The sequence below is a fragment of the Uncinocarpus reesii genome, genomic scaffold (genome assembly GCF_000003515.1).
Source record: "Uncinocarpus reesii 1704 scaffold_1 genomic scaffold, whole genome shotgun sequence".
Taxonomy (NCBI): domain Eukaryota; kingdom Fungi; phylum Ascomycota; class Eurotiomycetes; order Onygenales; family Onygenaceae; genus Uncinocarpus; species Uncinocarpus reesii.
Window position 1 is genome coordinate 7,803,290 of NW_003052500.1, and position 24,285 is coordinate 7,827,574.

The following is a 24,285-nucleotide window of genomic DNA, read 5'->3' on the forward strand; positions in this document are numbered from 1 at the left end:
ATTCGACTAGTTATCTAGTAGAGCTACAGAGTATCACGAGACAATAGAGGATGCGAGCCAACACTGCCTGAGGTTGAAATCAATGTGACGATTCTTGACATTCACGTTTGGCCACCTCTTCTGCCCATTCCAGGGATTTCCCCAAAATCTTTTCTCGAGAGCAACACTGGCTTCTCTGGATATGGGCCCCCACGTCTGATTCCATCACCAAATACAACTCACCAGGGCTTGACTCGCCTAGGAGCGCGGTGGGTGTGTTCCGACCTGCCCTGGTGTTGGGCTGCGTTGCGATTCGCCATTCTGTCGATTGTCGGAGACGACTGCAGAATTGACGTTGCTACTGTCCATCGAGGCTGGGAAAGCCCGTGGGATTGAGATTCTCGCAACGATGGTGCCGTGGGTGCGGTTTGGAGGCAGATTTAGTCTTTCCGTCTGCGGTTGAACTGCCTGTAGAGACGAGGCGTTAGCGAGACAAACAGAGGGACAACATTCGAAACTGCTGCTACTTTCCTTCAGCGAAACGGCGTCATGCCGAGATGAACCAGGCTTTGTTCCATCAGGAGCCTCCACTCGCCTCTGGTGATGGGCGTGACGTCGGAGGCAGTGTTGGGGGTGACGGGCTTTCGGCTCAAGGCTGGCTGTCTCATCAGACTTCCTCGCCTATTGATGAAGAACCTCGTTCGCTCGTTGCCCTTTGATTTCTGTTTCAACATGACGATGGCCTCATGGCCGTGCTGGAGTTCATATTTCTTTGCCAGGTGGAGGAGAAGGTCATCGCGGACGTGGAGGTGGTCATACGTACAGTGGATGAACCCGCGCGTGAACGGCCGGCCTCGGGTCTCTCGCATAAGTTGCCTCAGCAAGTAGAGACAGGCGTCCAGGTAGATGTGAGGTGGAATGTGCTCCGTGACGTTTCTCGAAAGGGCATTTAGATATTGCTTGAGCAAGTAGACGTGGTCGATGTTCAGGAGCGTTAGGCCTTCGTGGCTGAAGAGGACGTCGTTCTGGACCAAGGACCGCTTGATGATGTCCTCCCAGTGTGTTGTTCGCGTCTCGCCCACATCAATCGGGGTCATCCATCTCGAGGACAGGCCGAATTTCTTTGCGGCGCGACGGCTATGCTTGTTGATGGCGGCCCAGGTTCCTGGATCGAGAGGCGCGATGGGGATGATGAGGAGGTTTGATCCCTGTCCGATGGGCAACGGGGTGAAGCGGGTGACGATGAATCGGACGTGGACCGACATTGCGAGCAGTTTGTTTGCCACGAACTCGGTTGCTGCTAACACCGCGGGAGTGATTCGATTAGGATCGAAGCCGCATTCCGGCGACAATGGAGGAGAGATCATGTCTCGCGTGAGACTGCTCGCAAGACGCTGGACGGTCTCGGAGAGTTGAAGCATGGGACGAGTTCGCTTTCTAATCATTGCGACTGACTGCTAGTCGTCTGTAAGAATGCTCAATTTCTAGGCGACGATGGTTCGTGCATCTTTATATAGTTGCATGTTGCAGATGCTAAAAATAGACGATCCAAATATAGCGACGGCTGGGCCATGCGGTTCGCCCTCTAGTCGCGCGAAACACGGCGTGCAGCTAGCTGCTTGCAGGAAATGCAATGGGCTTTATTTCTATGAATTTCTGCAGCCAGCATCCAATAACTAGTCATTATGACCAACTAGCGATCGACTCTCTTTCATCAACGGAGACCAAATTGAGCACAAACACGAGCGAGCAGCCCCTAGTTAGTTAATCGGAACAACAATCTTCCGATGGTATATCGGTATGTAGGGTATTAAGTGTTGCTCGCTGATTGAAGTCTTCCGGATGAGTGGCTGCTGCCCACTGTGCGTTGCGACGGGAGAGGCGCTCATCCATGCATTCAGGCCAAGCAGCTGCCGTAGGATCTGGCCGGCTACCGTCTTCATGGCACGCCCTCCTTCCAGGCCCGTTTGACCTTCTTCACCTGGTCCCATACCAGTTCTCTGGCGTCTTCCCGCTGCATCCCGGTCTCCAGTAAACCTTCGTAGCCCGTATGGACATGGCGGATATGGGCTTCAACCGCCAGCTCTGCTTTCTTTTCCTCACTGCTCACTGTCCCGCTACGACCCACGCGCCCCGAGCCCTTGAGGAATGCGTGATTCACGATAGCACGCATATCGAGCGCCGGCATGTGTGGGAATTCCCGCGCGAGCATGTCGCTTGCGTGGCGTGCATCGCGGGTGTCCTTTTGCGCAACGGCGAGTTCTCGCGCCTCAGCCGTCTCGGCGGCGAGGCCGAGCACCCGCGTGTGGACGTCCGACGGGACGCAGATGCCCAACGTGCGGTTTGTTTTGGAGTGCTGCACCGTGTACACAACTTGGTTGGACCGATGGGTGTGGAGGCGGCTGTTGCGGGTGATGTAGACGTTGCCTTTGGGGACGAAGGAGTAGCCGGGCGGCGGGCCTTGGGTGTGCAGGCGAACCTGGCGGCGTTGTGAGTCTTGGCCTGGGGACCGCTTCGCATCAAAAGAAAGACAGGACAGGGCGTCTTACAGCTTCGAGTGGGTGTGCGTCGACTGGTTGGCAGGGTCCTTTTCTAGCAGAGCGTCTTGACGCGACGCGGGTTCGGGTTGTCGCTGGGAGCGGAGCATGGCGAGCAATTGAATTAGCCCTGGCTGACACGGATTTTCTACTGTCATGACACGGGTCCTTACCTCGTCGTCGGCGCGACTTTGAATCGAGGGCCCGCTGAGGTCGTGCGGCTGCCGACCTGGTGGCTGACATCGGCCTTCTCACCACACGCTAGTTAGCTAGTCAATCAGTTAACTAACTCGCGAGAGACGCGAGAAGTGAAGACGACGGAGTGCAATCATCAACGCCGCGCTCTCAGTGACTAGGTAACTAGCTCGATGATGTCTGCCGTGGTTGTGGCTGATTCGACGCGATGGTCTGATCAAGCGCCGTGCCCCCAGAATGAATGGGCTGCTAAAGAGCTGGATCGTCAGCAGCTCGAGTCCCTATCAGTTAACTTGTTAGTTTCCACGCGATATCACCAGTGCTGAGACAAACTCAGTCCCAATCACTGCCATTGTTTCGATAGCTGTTGATGGTTCTAAGCCAACAGTGGATTACCTTGCCTTTCAAAATACGGAGCTGGCGGTGGTCAACCTGGACAAGACGGGCCGTGCTGCCCCTGATGCAATCATATCACCCAGCTTTCTGGATCACACTGTCTGAGCTGCAAGGGATCCATTGCAGGGAATGGAAAAAAAAAAAAAAAACCATCATTCGTTCAAGCATGGGGCTGTTCAAGGATTCGCCGTCCAACCTCGCCTTGCGAGCTTGGGTTTGGCCAGCATCCCGGGCCTGCTACCTATACGAAAACGCGCTTAACTCGCAAGGTTGTCGTTAATGCAGCTCACGGACGGCGCATCATGAATGCCTCGTTTGGGCTAGCTCATCTATGGAGCTTGGGATGAGATGGAGAGGCAGGCCAGTCGGAGGCCGTTGACAGCAGCCCATTGCTGGAGAGGCCTTGCATCCGTGCTCAGCACCCACTCGCTCAGTCCACTCTCCATCTGCTGGCTGTCGTCGAAAGCCAGAAGCACAGGCCGAGGCGACCTCCCAGGTCATGCTCCTCCATCCACACGGCACAGGTCGCAGCACCGGCGGGGTTGGCAGTATCCAGGACTGGACGGACATGACGAGGGACGCGTGGTTGTAGTATGCAGCAGTGACGGAGGAGACCGTGAGTTTTGTTACATATGTCGCTAAGCAGAGCACTTGGGCAAGGAGCTGAGTTTAAACGCAACCTTCTAGCTCTCTCGGCGTTCACATGGCCTGCCAGCGGGCGTCAGCAACAGCGAGCTGCGGCACGAAATCACATCACACGAAGAAGCGAGGCGCCTCTCTCCCGTCTGATATTGTCCCCGTCGACTTCGCGCTTTGGACTTTTATGCACCATGACGGTCCGTCCTGCAGCTGTCCGAGGGAGGAGCTTGCGAGCCCAGCAAGCAAGGATCCCCTTCCACGAGAAAGACCATTAGCTACAGGACCGGGATGGAGCGATGGATCCCTGCGACCGCAAAGGTCCAACGCAAGACCTGGAGATGCAGTATCCGTCATCCTCTCAGAGACTCGCAGCAGGGCTCCTGGTGTGATGGCAGTGATCCGGATGGGAGAAGCGGGCCTTTGATCCTGGCATAGATCAGCTCGCGGGGCCTTTTGCTCGCTTCCCCTTCCGAGACAGCCCAGGACTCTACTTGGCCTGCAAGCTGATACCTGCATGTATCATTCTCATGAAGAACTACAGGCAGCGCACCAGAGACAGCCCCACCATATTCGCAGTTCACGGGTGACCATCCAGCTTGATACATGCGTCAACAGTAAACTACAGCCATGCGGCATCAAGGCGAGTCGCAATGTTGCCGCATGGAGGCCTGACCGGCCGTTGGCGGCGGGGAGACGGTGGGCCGCCTAGCGAACTAACGATGTACAGAGTCAAGTGAGAGGGCTTCAGGATTCGACTCTCGACCGGTGCACCACGGATGCAGAGTGCAATAACTACCCATTGATGATGGAAGCGTCAACGGCGCTGCATCTCTATTTTTTTCTTTCTCTGCGGATCCCAACGACCTGGGATGGAGAGATCTTCGCTGCAATGCGCGGTGCGAACCGTTGGCGACACCAGTCCCCGCAGCCCAGCAGGGAGTTTTGGCTCGGGCTGCCTGCCGTTAGGCTCCCGGGTCCATGTTTCTTGCGCCTTTCCCAGGATCCCGTCAACCGGATCGCGGGCGAGAGAACACTTGGGGAAACACACATCCAACAGGCCAACCTCGCCGGCGTCCGACTGAAACAACCGCTTTGTGCAGCAGCCTTTGTGTGACGAGCGTTTCAACAGTGATCTGCTGCATCCACGCATGATTGTCGCTTGCGGTATTAATAGCTATTTTTTATTTTTTTTTTATTTTTAATGTCTCCAGGCCTGATGATTCCAGCGACGCAATCCCTGCAAGGATCATACTCGGCACAACTCTATATTGCTGGTCGCCAGCGTGGATGCACCCTTCGCCTCTGCTGCATGTCCCCGCCGTCACGTCTGGGCGCGGTTTTAATATGCAGGCTGTCTCGATGTTCATTCGCAGTTCCCAGGCCTGATCAACCAACCCGGGCTGCGCTTTGGGACTCCTCATGTTGCACCTACAGGGCTCCGTATATGCATCCTACAATTAATTTTGCTCAGAGACGGTCAATGAAACCGCTGTCGAAGCGCGATAATAATGATGGCGCCTCTCCAATTGCTTGGCCTCGGCCGGGAGAAACCCAAAGGGAGAAAAAATAAAAAAAAAAGATAAAAAATTAAGAATTCCAAGTCATCAGAAAACGAGACTAAGGGAATCTTGCCACGCACAACATCTTTGATAGCGGCTAATCCCTTGAGTTTCCGGACTCCAGTCTTTTCCACAGGTGGAGCGCGTGAACAAGCAGAGGGTAACTAGCTAACTAGCTAGTTAGTTAGTTAAATCATTGGGAGGGCCGAAACACATCGATGCGTGCTAACAAAACGCTCTCCCCGCGGCGGATTCAGAGTCTGCTCCTTTTCTTTTACCCACGATGCTTAACACGTGGCCCGTGTCAATTGATTCTGGAAAATGCAGCAGAACGGGTCTCTCTCAAGCCAGGTAACAGTGTTGGAGAGCTGCTCCGGAATTCACTGCCAAACGTTCACTGAGCAGTGCCGTCAGGGCATTTGTTGCGCGCCTCGGATAACCAACTCCTAATTCACCAGTTCAACAAAGGCCCTTTATATCCCCTGTCAATTCCGCTACATCATAGAGATCTTTAGGAGTCCCAGGAATTGAAAATAAATAGACATCATTCCGCCCGGGCTAGCAGACGTTTTCAATTTTTGTCCTTTTTGCGTTTTTTGAGAATACCCTTTAATAATGGATGCGACTCTGCTTAGCCGCGATGCCGATACAACGCCGTTGGCCGTCGTCGGTTTCGCAACTCGCTTTGCCCAAGAGGCGACAAGTGCAGATAGATTTTGGGAGCTCTTGCTGAGAGCTCGCCAGGCAGCCACTCCTTTTCCAAAGGAGCGGTTTAACGCCAATGCCTTCTATCATCCAGATCCTGAACATGGCGGAACGGTTGGTGCTCTATACCGTCGGGCCCACTGAAAAGTGACTGTGCTAACATGACTCTCGACTGTATAGTTTTACGTTAAAGGTGCCCATTTCCTATCCGAAGACCCTTTGGGATTTGACGCGCCATTCTTCAACGTCAATAAAACGGAGATTATGACCTTGGATCCCCAGCAGCGGGTAGCAATGGAGAATGTCTATCACGCGCTCGAGAATGGTAATCCCAGAACTCACTTCTGATGTAGTCTGCTCATTGAAACCCAGCTCACCCATTACTATCTAGCTGGTATTCCGATGGAGAAAGCCATTGGTTCCAAGACGTCAGTCTACGCGAGTGGATTTAACCGGGACCATATGATCCTCATGGATGCGGACTTGGAGACGGCGATGAAGCATAAACCTACTGGCGGCCAGCAGTCTATTATCTCGAACCGCGTCAGCTGGTTTTATGATTTTGGCGGACCCAGTATTACGATCGACACGGCATGCTCCAGCGGTATTGTTGCTGTCCACCTGGCAGCCCAGAGTCTAAGATCCGGCGATGCGGAGATGGTAGGCTATCACATCCGTCACAGTTTCTCGTTTCCCGTTGCAGTTCGGCTTCTCGCCAGATTCGCTGACAAGACTGTAGGCTGTGGTCACGGGCGGTAGCATTATCTCCCACGTCCCAGATATCATCGCCATGAGCCACTCCGGATTCTTGGGCCCTGAAGGCAAATGCTTTAGCTTTGACCACAGAGCCGAAGGATACGGCCGTGGTGAAGGTGTAGGGACGATTGTTATCAAGACATTGGCGAAGGCCCTAGAGGACGGCGATACGATTCGAGCAGTCATTCGTTCTACAGGCGTCAATCAGGACGGGCGCACTCCCGGCATCACCCTTCCGAGTAGCACGGCACAAACGAATCTCATCCGCGAGGTGTATAAAAAAGCAGCTTTAGACCCTAATCTGACAATGTTTGTGGAGGCCCATGGCACTGGCACGGCAGCTGGCGACCCCATAGAAGCCCGGGGCATTGCTGATGGGTTTACTTCAGCGGAACGCGACACAACCCTGTATATTGGAGCTCTCAAGTCCAACATTGGGCACTTGGAAGGTGGCGCGGGTATCGCAGGGATAATCAAGTCCGTTATGATCTTGGAATCTGGAATAATACCACCGAATGCCAATTTTGAGAAAGTCAACCCGAAAATCCCAACGAAAGAGTGGAACATTGACTTTCCGACTGAATGCATCCCTTGGCCGAGGCCCGGACTCCGTCGAGCTTCCGTGAACTCCTTTGGATTTGGCGGGACTAACGCGCACTGCGTCTTAGACGACGCCTACCATTTCCTGGAGGAGAACGGCCTTTCAGGGAACCACAACACCCGCCAATCTGCGCCAACCGGACAATATATTTGCGAACATGTCTCAAGGCTGAAGAGATTGTACATCGAGACAAAGGAAGATATACCTAATGGCACTGAAAAGCTTACCAACGGCGATGCGACGAATGGAGATTATGAAATCATTGAGGCACCGACCCCTGATGAACCCCTAACAAACGGCACGACAACGAGGGGCGAGGTTCCTAGGGTGTTTTTACTGTCAGCCGCCGATAAAGAAGGTGTGGGCCGAGTGGCCACAGAGCTTAACAAATATCTCTCAAGGCAAGACCTGCCGTTGCAGGATTCGGAGGGGTTGCTTGATGATCTCGCATATACACTCTCGGAGAAAAGATCAAGGCTTCGATGGAAGACTTGTCTGCTTGCGAATTCAATCTCAGAGCTCAGAGACCACCTTGCAAGCGAGAATTCATTGTCAAAACGCATCAACGCTCGCAATGTCCCAAGGCTCGGTTTTGTTTTCACTGGCCAGGGAGCTCAATACCACCGCATGGGCCAACAGCTCCTGGTCTACCCAGTCTTTCGAAAGAGCATAGAGGAAGCAACAGAATATATGACTTCGCTTGGAAGTCCATGGTTACTCATGGGTAAGCCGTCCTATTCCTTGAACTATCTTTCTAGCCTACTCATTGTCGCCTAGAGGAATTACTTAAGGACAAATGCGAGTCACGTATCAATGTTCCTGAGCTCTCCCACCCTGCTTGTGCATCGATCCAAATTGCACTAGTGGAGCTCCTTGCATCATGGAGCATCGTTCCGAGCCGCGTTGTTGGGCATTCTTCGGGCGAAATCGCCGCTGCATACTGTGCTGGGAAATTGTCTCGTGAGGCAGCCTGGAAGGCGGCGTACTATCGCGGATATGTCTCTGCTAAACAAACTGACCCCAAAGGGTCTATGATTGCGGTTGGCCTTGAGCAAGAGAAGCTTCAGTCTTATTTGGAGAAGGTGAAAGTAGATTACGAAGGCGAACTGATTATCGCTTGCTATAATTCACCGAAGAATAATACCGTTTCTGGCGATGAGGCGATGGTCGATGCTTTGAAAACGCTCCTTGATTCTGAAGGAATATTTGCCCGGAAGCTCAACGTCCAGAACGCTTACCATTCCGCGCACATGAAAGCCGTCGCCGATGAGTACTGTGAACTAATGGGCACACTGTCTGGCGAACATCCGGACTGCACGAATAATATCCACATATTCTCGACTGTTACCGGAAAGCAGGTTATGGACTCCTCATTGGAAGCTGCTTATTGGGTTGAAAACATGGTTTCTCCTGTCAGATTCACAACCGGTCTTCGTGCAATGCTTTTCCAATCAGACGAAGACAGCATTGAGCACAAAGCCTTGGTCGATGTGATTATCGAAATCGGTCCTCATGGAGCGATGCAATCCGCCGTTAAGGAAACAGTCGCTTCCAGCGGATCTGAATCCCACGTCTCGTATTATTCCGTCCTTAATCGAAACGAACCCGATGTTAGCACTCTTTTGAATACAGTGGGAGCTTTGGCTTGCAAAACCTCCCCGGTTAACCTGCAGGAGGTTAATTGTGCCAGTGGCCAGAAGCGACATCCTCGATTACTTGTTAACCTTCCTCCGTATGCGTTTGAACATGGGGAAAAAAGTTATTATGAGAGCAGACTAGCGAAGAACGTCCGACAACGAGAGTTCCCACGACATCAACTACTTGGCGCTCCAGTGCAGGATTGGACGCGGTTTAACCGTAAATGGAGACAGTACTTCAGGCTTTCTGAAAACCCTTGGTTAAAGGACCATGTGGTATGTTCTGACCCCTTTTCGATATCGCTCACCGGGTATTAACGGTTGACTACAGGTTACGGATAATGTTATCTTTCCTGGAGCTGGCTATTTGGTTATGGCACTCGAAGCAGTCAAGCAAACTGCAGGCGAGGCGGTGCACGTAACCGGAATCAGATTTAAAGATGTGAGCATCAAGTCAGCGCTGGTAATTCCGGACACGAATGCGGGTGTTGAAGTGTCTCTGTCCGTTCTTCCTGTCAACGAGTCCAACCAGTGGACTTCTACGGTTTGGAAGTTTTTCCAGCTATCCTCTTATATCCCTTCTTTTAATGATTGGGTTGAACATTGCTCGGGTTACGTTGCTCTCGAGTACCAAGCCTCTGCTCCCGACCTTGTTGGGAACGGCCAGGAGGGTTTGGCAGCGAAACAAGCATGGCAGGATGCTCTGGATCAAGCTATGGAAACCTGCCAAGCTCCAATGGATGCTGGAAAGCTCTATGAAAACCTGGAGACAATCGGCATGAAGTACGGACCTTTATTTAGAAATTTATCGAACGTGGCTGTCAGTGGACAAGGAAAAGGAACCGTGTTGGGCGAAATGAAAGTCCCAGATCTCAGGTCCGTGATGCCTAAAGGATATGTCCACCCACATGTCATCCATCCTACAACATTGGATAACACACTCGTTGCCGGTCTTATTGCTGTTTGTGACAACATCGGCCAGGCAGTGTTAAAACGGCCGGTGGTGCCAACATTTATCAAGGAAGCCTGGGTTTCAACCGGCATCAGCTCTCAGGAAGGGGCAAGGTTCCGCTGCTACGGCCAAGTGTCTGTAGCGGCATATGAATCCTACGATTATAGCTCTAAATGCTGGGACTTGGTAAATAACGAGCCGCGCATCTTGCTTTCGGGGGTCCGATTTACACCCCTCACATCGGAGAATTCTTCTCAACGCAATACCCAGATTGGTTACGGCCTCGAGTGGAAGCCCGCCGTTAATGTGCTAGAGACTCCGGAATTCCTTGATTCAGCCCCGGTCATTGCGAAAACGCCTCGCGAAAAACAGCTAGATGCCGCTGTCAATCTACAGCTTGCCACCATTCTCCTCATCACAGACGGGCTTGCAGACCTCAAGGAAAACCCTCCCGCCCAGCCGCTTGACGGCCACCTCAAGATATATTTTGACTGGATGGAACGTGTTGTTGCCGAACTTACCTCTGGGTCTCTGCTCCACGTTCCTTTGGAGCTGTTTGAGAAATATTCCGAGAACAAGGACCTAAAAGAGGAACTCTATCGGTCCCTGATGACAGATTACGATACGGATGGACAGATCCTCATCCGCTTGGGATCTCAGATTGCATCGGTCGTTAGACAGGAAGTTGATCCGCTATATCTTATGTTCGGCCAGGATGACCTGTTAGCCCGCCATTATGAGGAAGTTATATTGCTAAATGACGGCCTCGAGACTGTGCAAAAGTATATATCTATGATTTCCGATAATTTCAACGGTCTTGAAGTTCTAGAAATTGGTTCCGGTACTGGAAGCTTCACGAAGTTGATGTTGAACTTGCTTTGTCCAAGATCTGGAGCTGAAGATGATGCCGGAAACCCAGGCAAGATCGCACGGTATACATTTACGGACATTTCACCTAGTTTCTTTTCCAAAGCAAAGGACAGACTTGAGCCGTGGAAAGACCTCCTTAACTTCCAGAAGCTAGATATTGGAAGCGACCCTCTGGCCCAGGGCTTTGATGCCGCAAAATACGATATTATCGTTGCCAACAACGTGCTCCACGCCACACCTGATTTGAAGAAGACACTTGAACACGCGCGCTTGCTACTTAAGCCTGGAGGCAAGTTCTTGATTCAAGAGGGTGTCCGGCCAGATATTCACTGGGTTTCACTTGTTTTTGGGCAGCTTCCGGGTTGGTGGCTATCGACCGACCCCGTCCGTAAATGGTGTCCTTACATCACTGTGCCCGAATGGGATGGTTTCCTTCGAGACGCAGGTTTCTCTGGTCTGGATATCAATATACCTAGCTCACATTATCTTGACCTTGCGAATGTGAGCACGATGGTTACGACTGCGGAAAATACTTCGAAAGGGATTCCAAACGCTAACAGCGAACTTATCATTCTTTGCCATGTTTCCGAGCGCGAGACCGAGCTTATTTCGAGCATCAAAACTGAAATTGCAAGTCACTTTGGGATTAGCAATTGTCTTGTGCTGCAGCCATGCGATTTGGAGAACAAGGATGTCACCAATGCGTTTTGCATTTCTCTGCTAGAACTTCAAGATCCCGTTCTATTTTCACTCTCCGAAGATGAGTTTACGACCTTCCAGCGTTTTTTATCCACCTGCAAAAGGTTGTTGTGGGTGACTGGTGATTCACGTTCAGAGCCGGCGTTCAATATGGTCAATGGTCTATTACGTACAGTTCGATGGGAGCGTGACGCTGAAACCGTGGATTTTACGACTCTTGCTGTTGCAGACTTTGGCTCTGTGCCTAGCAACGCCCTCGCGCATTCCATTTCCAAGGTGTTTCGTTATCAATTTCTAACCGGTCAAACTGAACACGCAAATGCGGAGTACTATGTGCAAAACAATATGATTCACACAAACCGTATCGTTGATTATGCTGCGGCTACCAATTTCTTAGCCAGACAATTTACGGCACCTGCTCCAGAGCCGATAACCTGGAAGGACGTTGGACGCCCCGTTAAACTTGAAAATGCCGCGCCAGGCCTGCTAAATAAATTGCAATGGGTCACCGATACTTCTTCGTCTCAACCCCTCGGGGAGGCTGAGGTTGAAATTGATATTCGTGCTGTTGGGCTCAATTTTGTCGACCTCCTAACGGTGATGGGGGAATTGCCCTGGGACGTTGTCGGACGAGAGGCAGCCGGAATTATAACCAGAGTTGGGCCGGCAGTTAGCTGGCTTCAACCTGGTGATCGTGTGGTATACATTGTCGACTCCCCAAAGAAGGGTACCTTCCAGACGTATGGCCGCGTAAATCAAGACGTTGTGGCAAGAATTCCAAATAACATGAGTTTTGAAGTTGCGGCTGGACTGCCGATCGTCTATGCAACCGTCATTTACGGCTTAGAGAATGTCGGCAGATTAGCCGAGGGCGAGAGAATCCTTATTCACTCTGCTGCCGGTGGTGTTGGGCAAGCTGCCATCCAATATGCCAAAGCAGTCGGTGCTGAGATCTTCGCAACCGTTTCAACTGTCGAGAAAAAGGAGTTTATCATGAAAGAATACAATATTGCTGAAGATCATATTTTCTCTAGTCGCGATTTCAGTTTCGCTAAGGGTATTATGAGGCTGACTGGCAACGTCGGTGTGGACGTGGTTTTGAACTCGCTTTCCCGGGAAGCACTTCGTCGATCTTGGGAGTGCGTTGCGCCTTTTGGCCGATTTATTGAGATTGGTAAGAAGGACCTGGTTGCAGGTGGTAAGATTGATATGTCGCCCTTTGTCCACAACATTATGTTTGCTGGGGTGGATTTGCTTGCTTTGGCGGAGCATAAGCCAAAGGTTGTTCAGCAAGTACTTCAAAGAACAATGGACCTGTGGGGAGAAAGAAAGATTACCGGCGCTCGACCGAACACAGTCTTGAGCTACGCTCAAGTGGAAGACGGCTTGCGCATGTTGCAGTCTGGAAAGCACACTGGTAAGATTGTCTTCACACCGAATGCGGAAGACGTTGTGCCTGTGGTTCCGGAGATCCCGCCTCCATTCAAATTCGACCCTAATGCATCTTACGTGCTTGCCGGTGGCCTTGGAGGCATTGGAAGGAGTTTGGCACAATGGATGGTCTCTCGTGGTGCAAAGCATTTGGTTTTCCTCTCCCGTTCTGGCAATATCACGAAACCAGTCGAGGAGATGATTACGGCACTTGAGGGCAAAGAGTGTCAAGTGAAGATCTTCAAATGCGACGTTTCTGACATTGAGAGAATGCGTGTCGTGGTTGAAGAGTGCCAACAGAGCCTGCCCCCGATCAGAGGATGCATCCAAGGCTCTATGGCTCTAAGAGTAAGGCGAAATCCAGGCACCAACTTCATATTATCTCAGAAGCTGACAAACTCTAGGACGCCGCCTTTGAGAATATGTCCTACGATAACTGGACCACCACAACGAGACCAAAGGTGCAAGGTTCTCTAAACCTCTATGAATGTTTGCCCAAGGACCTTGATTTCTTCCTCATGCTCTCTTCCGTAGGCGGAATCATGGGGGGTAGGAGTCAGGCAAACTACGCTGCCGGAAACACCTATCAGGATGCTCTCGCTCGATCACTTAATGCAAAGGGCATGCGAGCAGCCAGCCTGGACCTTGGGAGCGTCTTAACCGTTGGATTCGTAGCTGAAAACAAGGACTATACCCGTCACGTCTCCAGGACAATCGGGTCGATGCGTGAAGACGAGGTTCATGCAATGGTGGAATACCTCATTGACCCTCGCTACCCTCTAACCGAGTCCACTTGCCAGGTCATCTTCGGCCTAGGCACCATCAGATCCTTCCAAGAGCGCGGCATGCCTCCTCCAGAATGCTTCAGTTATCCAACTTTCACAATCCTTCGCAACACAATCACGTCGGGCGACCAAGGGTCCGGTGACACTCAAATATACCATGTCCAAGCCCTCCTCGCCACAGCGAAAAGTCGTGAAGAAGCCGCTGAGGTCGTCACCAGTGGTATTCACAGAAAACTGTCTGTACTACTGAACGTGGCCGCCGACCAGATTGATTCCAGCAGATCGATTCGAGCTAATGGTGTTGATTCACTCATTGCCATGGAGTTCCGAACATGGCTGTCGAAGGAGCTGGGGGCGGAATTGCCTCTTATTGAAATCATGGCTGAGGGAAGTATTTCAGATTTGAGCAAGAAGGTTGCAGCATTGAGCAAATTTGTCCAGAATAATTTTCGAGAAGGGAATAAGGAAACCTAAGGGGAATTGCTTGGGATGGTTCCTGGGGAAAAGAGCTGGATAGAAGGCGCGGAAAGTAAATGCTGATGAATGAAGAGTAATTCGGGTGATTTGCTTTAGAAATAGCCAAACCAAATACAATGGAATTTACTGCACGGCCAAGGGAAAGCGCTTTGCTTAAGATTCGAGGGTTTTAATATTTCTATTTGAGGGACATGCTATTCCAGCTTCAATGACATCCACGTAGATAAAAGCACAGGAAAAAGTGCCTGGTTAACTAACGATTATCAAAGCGCTAGGACCGTGATATTTAATCGCGATTCGAGGTTCAGAAGCGGAGAAGAAAAAAGGGCTGGGATGTAGCATTAGTGTCTTTGGGGTTTCGGGTTAGCTTTTCTAAGGGGATCAAATCAGAGGTTAATGAAACCGCGTCGAGCGGGAACGTCTTCAAGGGGAATAAAAGGTCGCCACTATTTACGAAGGCTCAGGCAAGCGAAGCACATATCAATGACATGGATGACGAGGAAAGGCTAGAGCAAAACTCGCTAGGTAGGGTAAGGGCGGAGGAAAAATGGGTATATCAGGTGGTATTTAAAAGAGAAGGGGAGCAAGGAAAATCGGACAAAAGAAATCCGCATCTGAGTTTCGATAGAATCATGGCCTATCTGATAAATTGGACAAAGAGATGTAAACCAGTCCCAACCGGGATAAAGCATTAGAATTTATCCTGAGATCTAGCGTTGTGTGCTGTTTACCTGCCTCCATACGATTTACGCGCCAACGGTGAGGAACTCCCAACGCTGGTGAATGGTTCACGAAATCCTGACCCCCGGCTGGGTGTTTGAGTGCAATATACGCAGATATAAACGGGGGGCAGTTTTTGTCGATCTAAGCCAACGCACTTTGTATGAAGCCAGTGTGCACACGACTCACTGAACTAAGATTAGCAGCAGGTATGGCTAAGGGGTTTGAAAGGGTAATGGCTACCATTGGATCATCAAATGTCCACCATTGTTCATCGAGTTGCACACGCACCTTGTGCCAGTGCTAGGGTTATTTTGGCGATCGATGGCGGGAGTCGGGGGACCGGCGTCCGTGATCGTCGGTGAATTGCTACTGGTCGGGCGAGACAGCGAACGAGCGCTATATGGCGGAGAAGATCGAAGTGTTGACATTGTGGACGGGCGCGATACGGTAGCCGACTGCTTCGCTGTTGTTGGCTGTCGCGACTGACGTTTTCTATCCTTGAGAACCTGCATGAGGGCATGCTGGGCATCTCCAGTGCCATCCTCGTCGTACATCACGTCTGAGTCGGTCATGGAATGGTTTCGCGAATGGTGAGTTGCGGCTTGCGTTGGATGTTTCTTTTGATGGCGATATTCGTGCTGGGATGAGGGCTGTGATTGTCTGGAATGCGTTGATCCCGTCCAGGGAGAATGTCTTCCGGAATGGGTGGACGCAGCGGTTGAGGAATATGATGAACCTTTTGAATGTGGCCGGGAGGTCGACTGGGCCCTGACAAAATCAGGCCTACGAGGCATACTATCTGGAAACGCAAAGGACGGATTTTGACTGTGAACAGCCGAATAGGCTGGGTTCGTCGTCTGATGAGTCTGATTCGATTTCAGTTGATGATTCTCCGGAAACTGTTCCTTGAATCTCGGGATGTATCCGGGTCGGTGAATCTGAGATGAGTTTCATTTCTGTAGTGGCCAGTCCATCCTTGGGATATCTTCAGGACCAACGATTCCATTGGAGCCGGCAAAGAAACCGTAGGGGAGTGAGAGAGCGGAGAGAGATGTGGTTTCAAAGGCGAGGAACGGCCTTTGGATGGAGTCTTCTTGGACACCACCGCCGCCAATTACCGGGACCGCTGCTTGAAATGAGGTTTGCCGTTGGGGCCGACTATTAGACAAAGATGGAACTCCAGAATGAGTAACGCTTCTCTTCACGGCCGGCTTCCCCGCCGCTGTCTGTGGTGCATAGGATGCGCTCTCAACGCGGGAGACCTTTTGCCGTCGACTTGAGCTCTTGGAGCGATGTAGTTTCTTTAATTCTTGAGTCTTTTCACGCTCCGATAACTCTGTTTGGTAATGGTATGGTTGCCGCGTTTCTACTCTAGGACGAGGTGGCGGGGAGAGAGTTTGCTCCGAATAGCCAAACCGTCGTGCAGGAGAACTCAGAAACATGGACGGGTCTTCACTGTGTACGGGAGGCACCCGTGGAGATGTGGCTATTGAACTATGCAGAGTGGCATGGCTTGCCTCCAGGCCGCAAGCATCATGTGCCATTGAACGAGCATTAAATCCATTCGGTTCATGAACTACTGGCAGAAGGGACGTGCCTAAGTTTGTGCTTTCCACGCGACTGGCATCGAAAAGGCCTGGGGGCGAAGAGGCAGGTAGATTGAATGAACCGCCATATGTCGGTGACATGCCCACCGCACCTTGAGAACCGGTACCCTCATGGCCCCATGGCATCTGGCGGGAGAAATAAGGAGAAGCCGTTGCCAAATTCCCGGACATGGTAAAAAAATCAGGAGAGCCCTGCAGGCCGAAGATGCCAGGAGAGAAACCAATCACGCGGCTGGGTGTTTCTAGCGGCTGAGCAGAGTAGGTTGGCTGTATGGGGGTACTCAGATCCAAGTTGGTGCTATTCCGGTCCTGAGCTTTCCTCCGAACGGTACTTGTGGGCGGCGGTGTCTGCATTGATGCAGCAGACCGTTTTGCGGAGCCGACTGAATCCGCAAAGCCAGCGCTATGAGTCGTAAAATTGCTGTCCGCCCTGCCAATGTCTACCGGCCTGTGCCTCGAGATCGTGCCATCGCCCGGGCTCTGGACCCTTTGGCCGGGGGTTTGATCGAAACGGTGGGCAGACCTGGTGAGTTCGGGGCTCGAGGCGTAAGGGTCGGCGGTGTCCCATGTCACGCGAGGATCATAGAAGCTCGACTCGAACTTTGGCGTTTGGAAGGCAGTGTCGTCCAGGGAGCTGATGGTGGGCGTTCTTGTGGGGGTCTGAGGTTCGACATTGGGATCCGTGAAACTAGGTAGTAGAGCACATCAGCGATCAGGAGCGTTAGCTGGCCTGGCAGACAGAGGAGACACACACCTGTGGATTGGGTGATCCCAATTCATATCAGCGGGCGTGCTCTGGCGAACATGGGGTGTGACGGTGCGAGCTGTTCAAGGTGCGGGCTGGTTAGAGCAGAGAGAAGAGCAAACCATCGAGGCTGCGAGGCAGAGGGGAAGAGAGCAGGCAGCAGAAGGGGGAGAGATATATACGGGAGCGGCCTTGTTGCTTTTTCGGTGGAGGGTCGAGGATGTGACGGACGGCAGAGGGCGTTGGGTTGAGGCTGGCAGTCAATGGTGGACTCGCAGCAGGCAGCAGGGAGCACGATGCAGCTAGTCGGTCGGTGCCTTGGGCGAGGGCCGCAGAGGCTAGTTAGTTATTGTAGCAGGAAGATGAAGCAGCAGCAGCAGCAGCAGCAGCAGCAGCTGGACTCGTGTGGGAGAGATGAAGTGGTTTTTTTCCCTTTTTTTTCTTCAACACGGTGACAAGCGATGGTCTTGTTCCCTTGTGCCCTTGTTTCTGCCTTCAACCATCAACCGAGTGTCTCGATCAAGATGCAGATATCAGGAAGCGAGATCACAGTCTCCAACACCTGCGCGTGTTTACCTTTTTCCACTTTGACAAGCCAAAACTCTTCTCGTCTGCCCGTATGCTTAAAATAAAATCCTCTAGCCTTCCGCTGAACCATGGGACAACCGGCCCCCCCCGTCGAACCACCTCGGCGACTCGGACAAAGAAGATGAATCAAGGGCTGCAACAACTAATGAGTTACTCCAGCGTCCTGGCTGGAAAGAGATAGTTGCTAACTACGGCATAAGATGGACGGGCTCTTGATGCGCCTGTCCGCTCCCAAGCTGCCTCTTTCACAGCCATGTCCGTGTCATCACCTCTGACGATCATCGACACGAGCAGAGGCGTGGGAAAAGCCGCTCGGCACCATGATCTCCCCCTTCTCCCAGGAGAAGATGACGCACAAGAGACAAGGGCCGACTCATGAAGCCAGATTCGAGAAACCTAAAACACCGTCTTTGATGATTTTTGTTCCATTGGAGTTACTTTGCGGCCCCCGACTGCTATCATGCCTTGGGATGGATGCTCCTACACTTCCAAATGGAGCCCGCGACACCACACATTGAAAAGCACACCAAGCCCACGGTAAATGGTGCTGCGAATTGACTGAAAACGGATGAATGAAAGGAGCTCTCTAAATCCGCTTTGGGGGGAGCTTGCTTTAATCGTCAGGGCCAACACCAGTCGACCAAGCTTCACTGCTTTTCGCTTCATGGATGCCAACAGGGCCGTAACAGATCATCTGCAAAGTAGACAAAGGTGAGTTTGCATGGATTTCGCCTCTCAGATATATTTGACGTAATCCTCATCGACTGAAGCCACCGTCACAAAGATATCATCACGATCCTGTGATATAAATGCAAAACTAGAGTACAAAGTCTAGCATGGCCCTCATCGGAGGCTTACGACTTGCTCAATGGGATTCGCCTCGTTTGCTCGACTATCAGTCTATCAATATCAAGATGCTTCAAGCCGTCCACTTAAGACTTTACATAAGCAATGCTGTGATGACTAATGATTGCATGTTTGCATATTTAGCTCGACTGGGAATAGCGGGCTTGGCGAGACAAGCCTTTTAGCGCCCCGCATTAGGCCTAGCGCCACACTCACCGCCTCCGAGATCGCGCTCGGCAAAACCTTACATAAGCAGCCCGGCGGGTTGCCGTTTTCGGCCAGCCACCACCACCAGCCGACGATAAACGGGCTTCCAATTGCTTCTCATATCATTTTTGCGCTGCTTGTTGCGGGTGCGCTTCTGTGTGCTTTTTTGCTTCTTTTTGGCCGGTCGGCTGGCTTCATTCTTTCTAACGGGAATATAATAAAAGCTCCCCGCCCGGCTGTCCACTTTCGTTCGCCTGCGTGGCTCTGTTTCTTTGCGAATCTGCTTCTTCGAAGAATCTCACGTCGGCATACGCCCATGCTCAATGGCCGCCTCGATGTCTGGAAGCCGGGACCTCCCCGTGTCGAAGCATGACCTCAGCACGTACTGGGGAAGAGTCAAGCAGGCTGCAGAAATCTCAGACCCAAGGTACGTCTATCGAGCCCACGGCGTGACAATCATAATCCGTTCGTAGCGGGCTTTCCCCCTTGTGTTTGCCTATCGCACGCCTGTCGCTTTTGTAGAGGAGCAGTCAAGTCATCACCACGCTAAGCCTTGTTTCCGTGTCGCCAATCTTCATAGAACGCTCTTTGTATCCGCTGCCGGACTGGAAAATGCGAAGCGACTCCTTGCCTCGTACAAAGATGGCCAGATTGCGGCCATGACGCCAGAGATCTGGCATGCGAAGAAGATCGTGGACTCGACACTGCACCCGGGTACGTGACCGTTCGACTCGGGGGGGGGAAAAAAGCAACACGGTGCTGACCGGAAACACTTTCGTATAGACACTGGCGAACCAGTCTTTCTTCCGTTTCGGATGTCTTGCTTTGTGCTCTCCAATTTAATTGTGACAGCTGGCATGCTGACACCTGGACTTGGGGTGCGTCTGCCGACATGGGCCCTTCTTCCCCCCCTGCATGATCCAGTTGAAGCTTTGGTCGCTAACCTCGGCCAGACAACGGGAACCCTGCTCTGGCAAATCACCAACCAATCACTCAATGTCGCGATCAACAATGCCAACGCAAACAAATCCACGCCCCTTTCCACTGCGTCAATAGTTAAATCGTATTTCCTTGCCGTTTCCGCCTCGTGCTCGGTCGCCCTGGGCTTGAATGCGGTCGTGCCCCGGCTGCGGAAGCTCACGCCGCATACCAGGTTGATTCTTGGGAGACTGGTTCCGTTTGCTGCTGTTGCTACTGCCGGTGCCCTGAATGTGTTTCTTATGCGTGGAGAGGAGATACGCAAGGGCATCGATGTGTATCCGCAGCCTACGGACGAGGAGAGGGCAAAAGGCGAGGTCGATGGCGGCGAGGTTCAAAGCCTTGGAAAGAGTAAAAAGGCCGCAACGCTCGCGGTTGGAGAGACTGCAATCAGCCGTGTGCTCAATGCCACCCCGATCATGGTCCTCCCGCCGCTGCTGCTGGTCCGATTACAGAAGATGGATTGGCTCAAGTCGCGGCCGCGTCTCGTTCTCCCGGTGAATCTAGGTACGGCAATCACTAGTTCAGATCAGGTGTGGATAGGAATGAATCAGGATGGCTGACCCTGCGTTCTAGGATTGATCTTTGCGACCTCCGTGTTTGCGCTTCCACTTGCGCTGGGTGCGTTTCCGCAGCGACAGGCCATCAGTGCTTCCAAGCTCGAGGAGGAATTCTGGGGCCGTGGAGGCAAAGACGGACTAGTCGAGTTCAATCGGGGAATCTAGTTTTGAGGGCCGTGAGACAGTCTTATTTCACCGTCTTTTATTCTTTTTTATTCAGTTTTTTATTTAAAAACGAGTTCTCAGGTAACTACGCGGCTGATATGCTACGTATGTATATAGAAACCCTTGGATTCCAGCATGGCGTTGCTGGGGCTGCCTCTTGGATACGAGATCTTTCGACTCGGCCTTTGTCTTTCTTGTTTCTTTTGCACTAGAGTTGGACAGCTTTGCGCAATATTTGCAGGGTGGGCGGTTTGCTTTCAGTGGTATGCTCTACATGTGGCTCGGTGCCGCGATAGATTCTACACATCTACAGGCCAGATACTATGTCTTTATGAGCATCTTTCACTGAAAAAAAAGTAGTCTGCTGAGGCCGGGACTTCAGCATATATCAGCCGTAGGGGATATTTTCAGGATACTTTGCAGGCCGATCTTATATACATATTCAGGTGCACGGGTGAGTGAGTGGCAATGAATTGTGTAGAACCGTGGGTTTGGACGTGAACACGGCGAGGCAGAAGAGATGATCCCTTTGTGTGAGGGATATCTCAGAATCTCAGCTTGAAGAGTGTGTTGACGGCGGGATGTGGCCTCAAGGATATATAAATCACCGTGTCGAGAACAGAAGAGCGGACATCCGGCTGATTGAGACAGCAGGCTATCTGTCTATCATTATTCCAATTGAAGACGTTGTCTTGTGTTTTTTGCCTCCCACGGTTTGGTCCCCCTGGTCGCGGGCTTGGTTGCTGGCCGGGTCCATCGCTCTTCCATCGACGACCATCTCAGACTTTTCCTCCTCGTCGTCGCTCGCAATCCCATCGCCCGTCGCCTCCTGCGCCTCTGTGCCGGTGACCGCGTCTTCTCTGCCTGCATCTGCATTCCAATGAACACTGCAGTCTGTCTCTGGCCTCACAATGCTCGATCGACTGCCCGTCCCCCACATCTGAAGCCTGTGTCCTGATTCTTCCTGGCGGGCTGCTCGCCATCGGCTGCCCATCGATCACCACGCTCCCTCGCGAGAGTCTGCTGCTACTGGCGTGAGAAAACGCATCCTCTGCCCTGCCTGCCTGGGTTCCTTTCCCCAGGCTGAAGCCCTCGACCGCACCACGCTCGATCTCTCTTGACCCTCGATTCCCGCCTGTGCCGGCGCTGGCTGCCCTGGTGAACGCCTGAGCTGGGCGAATCGTCGCTTTTGCCATCAAGGGGAGCCCTCTTAATCTTCAGTTTTCACCGAAAAGACACCTTTGCTACGCATTCTTGAGCGGCCCTTGCCTGGCCTTTGGGCCTCGTCATGTCGACTCCCTCAACAGCCACTGCCACCCATCCCACAAACCATCCACACTACCGCTATCCTCACCAAACCTTTCACGCCAACACTACGCCGTATCCTGCGGCCCCTGCGGTGGGAGCAGCCCGCGCTGCAAACTACCACTATCCCTCTGTGAATCACCCCGCCGCTCTGTCCTCCGCCTCCGCTGCTTCCAAGTCCTCCCAGGCTCAGCCGCCCATGGCAACGTATCAGACATCTGCCATCCTCCCCACGGCTCAGAGTCGCCGGAGAAAGCCCAACTGGAACGAGTTCTACAAAAACGGAGTCCCCAAGGAGATCATCGTCATCGATGACGACGATGAAGACCCTCAAAACGTCTCCTCGAACAACTCCGTCTATACCTCCTCCACGGTGAAGCCCTCTTCACTGGCCTCCTACGGTAACGGCGTGGCCGCACCACCGGCAACGAAGAAAAGGCGCACCGGTGCAGAGACAACATATGACGTTGCATATCATGACCCCGCGTCCTTCCCCGTGGCCGTGCAGCCGTATGCGGAAGGCTCCTCGGGGCCTTCGCTCTCGACAGATCGAACGGCGTCGCTCCACACCACAGCGCCGACATCCCTGGGGTCTCATGGCAGTGCATCGACCAATGGCGTGTACTACGAAGATGCGGCTATTGGACAAAAGCGAAAGCGAGTCGTCACACGCAAGGCCGCTCGCGATGAACAGAAACGACGGGAATTGGAAATCGCAGGCGATGCGTTCGACAATTACGTTCCGCCGCCGCGTCCTCCGATCAAAGCCAAAGACGTCTATGTGCCCGTGATCCGCGATGTGAGTCAATATCAATTCTCGCTTCTTCCTGAGTGGGGCGTGCTGACAGCATTTTAGCCACACTTCACCAAGCATTCAAAAGTTGATGATGATGACGGTCATTATATCGTGAACCCAGACACGAATTTGACTGATCGATGTAAGCTTTAGCATTCTTTATATCCTTTCTTTCCTCTCATCACTGGCCAGTTCTAACCCAGTCCTCTCTCCTTAGACACCATCATCAAGTTGCTTGGCCAAGGAACTTTTGGAAAAGTCGTCGAAGCGTTTGATAGGCAAAAGAAGACCCGTTGTGCGGTGAAGATTATTCGGTCTGTTCAAAAATATCGCGACGCTTCCCGCATTGAGCTGCGGGTCCTGTCCACGTTGGCGTCGAACGACACGACCAACCGCAACAAGTGCATCCATCTCCGAGATTGTTTCGATTTCCGAAATCACATTTGTATCGTGACTGATCTACTTGGCCAAAGTGTCTTTGATTTCCTCAAGGGCAACGGATTTGTGCCTTTCCCAAGTAGCCAAATCCAGAGTTTTGCCCGCCAGTTATTCACCAGTGTTGCCTGTGAGTTGTTCCATATTTTACATCACGTTCCCAAGTAGCCGCTAAACAGCAGTATCTAGTCCTCCACGATGTCAACCTTATCCATACCGACTTGAAACCCGAGAATATCCTCTTGGTCAACAGCACTTACCAGACCTTTACCTACAACCGCACAATCCCCTCTTCCTCCCACAACACCAGCCGGACTGCCCGTCAGCGACGGGTGCTGCTAGACAGCGAAATTAGATTGATCGATTTCGGCTCTGCTACCTTCAATGACGAATATCACTCGTCCGTGGTCTCGACCCGTCATTACCGTGCCCCGGAAATCATCCTGAATCTTGGATGGAGCTATCCTTGCGATATTTGGAGTATCGGCTGTATTCTAGTTGAATTCTTCACCGGCGATGCCCTCTTCCAGACCCATGATAATCTAGAGCATCTTGCAATGATGGAGAGCGTCTGTGGAAGCAGGATTGATACAAAGTTGGTGAGACAAGTTATGCAAGCACGGAGCGGTGGGAATCCTGCGGCCAAGTAAGTTTTTACAATGTTCCCAGCTTGCTACTGGCTCTAATTCAGTATTAGGTATTTCAACCGGACTCGGCTGGATTATCCAAACCAGGAAACTCCTCGAGCATCTCGCAAATACGTAAAGGGCATGAGACAGTTGCAGGTAGGAACGCTTTTATTGCTCCCACGTTATTGGCGTTGCGTATGGTGGTTAACAAAGAGTTCTAGGACTTCATTCCCGCCAATACTTCCTTCAACAAGCAGTTTCTTGATCTTCTGCGTCGGATATTTGTATACGATCCACTTGCACGAATCTCAGCCAAAGATGCTCTTAAACACCCTTGGTTCAAGGAGTCAATTATCGATGACGGTACCGAGGCCGTTCGCATCGGCCAGATGCGAGACAGAGGGAGCCGTTCATGAACCCACTATCCCGATTGACTCGACTGGATTTTATTCCAACTGATATCTCAACGGACTCGGTGGTTTA

General features: G+C 52.0%; 6 protein-coding genes across 6 annotated transcripts; 3 read left to right on the forward strand and 3 right to left on the reverse strand.

Annotated features, from left to right (window-relative positions):
• Nucleotides 1-512: 512 nt before the first annotated feature.
• On the reverse strand, nucleotides 513-1,400 carry UREG_02930 (uncharacterized protein; the record flags this gene model as incomplete). The annotated part of the gene is made up of 1 exon (XM_002543368.1): nucleotides 513-1,400. The coding sequence occupies one exon, from the start codon at nucleotides 1,398-1,400 to the stop codon at nucleotides 513-515; it is 888 nt and encodes a 295-aa protein (XP_002543414.1).
• A 518-nt stretch (nucleotides 1,401-1,918) lies between these two features.
• Nucleotides 1,919-2,759, reverse strand: UREG_02931 (uncharacterized protein; the record flags this gene model as incomplete). The annotated part of the gene is made up of 2 exons (XM_002543369.1): nucleotides 1,919-2,481; nucleotides 2,690-2,759. 2 exons carry the CDS (start codon nucleotides 2,757-2,759, stop codon nucleotides 1,919-1,921), a joined length of 633 nt encoding a protein of 210 aa, XP_002543415.1.
• A 3,161-nt stretch (nucleotides 2,760-5,920) lies between these two features.
• UREG_02932 (uncharacterized protein) lies at nucleotides 5,921-14,215 on the forward strand (the record flags this gene model as incomplete). Its single annotated transcript, XM_002543370.1, has 8 exons — nucleotides 5,921-6,124; nucleotides 6,191-6,335; nucleotides 6,402-6,670; nucleotides 6,750-8,091; nucleotides 8,145-9,280; nucleotides 9,336-10,142; nucleotides 10,227-13,304; nucleotides 13,361-14,215. 8 exons carry the CDS (start codon nucleotides 5,921-5,923, stop codon nucleotides 14,213-14,215), a joined length of 7,836 nt encoding a protein of 2,611 aa, XP_002543416.1.
• A 1,676-nt stretch (nucleotides 14,216-15,891) lies between these two features.
• Nucleotides 15,892-17,328, reverse strand: UREG_02933 (uncharacterized protein; the record flags this gene model as incomplete). The annotated part of the gene is made up of 2 exons (XM_002543371.1): nucleotides 15,892-17,236; nucleotides 17,303-17,328. 2 exons carry the CDS (start codon nucleotides 17,326-17,328, stop codon nucleotides 15,892-15,894), a joined length of 1,371 nt encoding a protein of 456 aa, XP_002543417.1.
• A 1,929-nt stretch (nucleotides 17,329-19,257) lies between these two features.
• UREG_02934 (uncharacterized protein) lies at nucleotides 19,258-20,637 on the forward strand (the record flags this gene model as incomplete). Its single annotated transcript, XM_002543372.1, has 4 exons — nucleotides 19,258-19,361; nucleotides 19,515-19,648; nucleotides 19,718-20,419; nucleotides 20,489-20,637. 4 exons carry the CDS (start codon nucleotides 19,258-19,260, stop codon nucleotides 20,635-20,637), a joined length of 1,089 nt encoding a protein of 362 aa, XP_002543418.1.
• A 1,288-nt stretch (nucleotides 20,638-21,925) lies between these two features.
• UREG_02935 (serine/threonine-protein kinase AFC2) lies at nucleotides 21,926-24,218 on the forward strand (the record flags this gene model as incomplete). Its single annotated transcript, XM_002543373.1, has 6 exons — nucleotides 21,926-22,741; nucleotides 22,799-22,880; nucleotides 22,956-23,303; nucleotides 23,363-23,819; nucleotides 23,871-23,958; nucleotides 24,024-24,218. The coding sequence occupies 6 exons, from the start codon at nucleotides 21,926-21,928 to the stop codon at nucleotides 24,216-24,218; spliced, it is 1,986 nt and encodes a 661-aa protein (XP_002543419.1).
• Nucleotides 24,219-24,285: the final 67 nt, after the last annotated feature.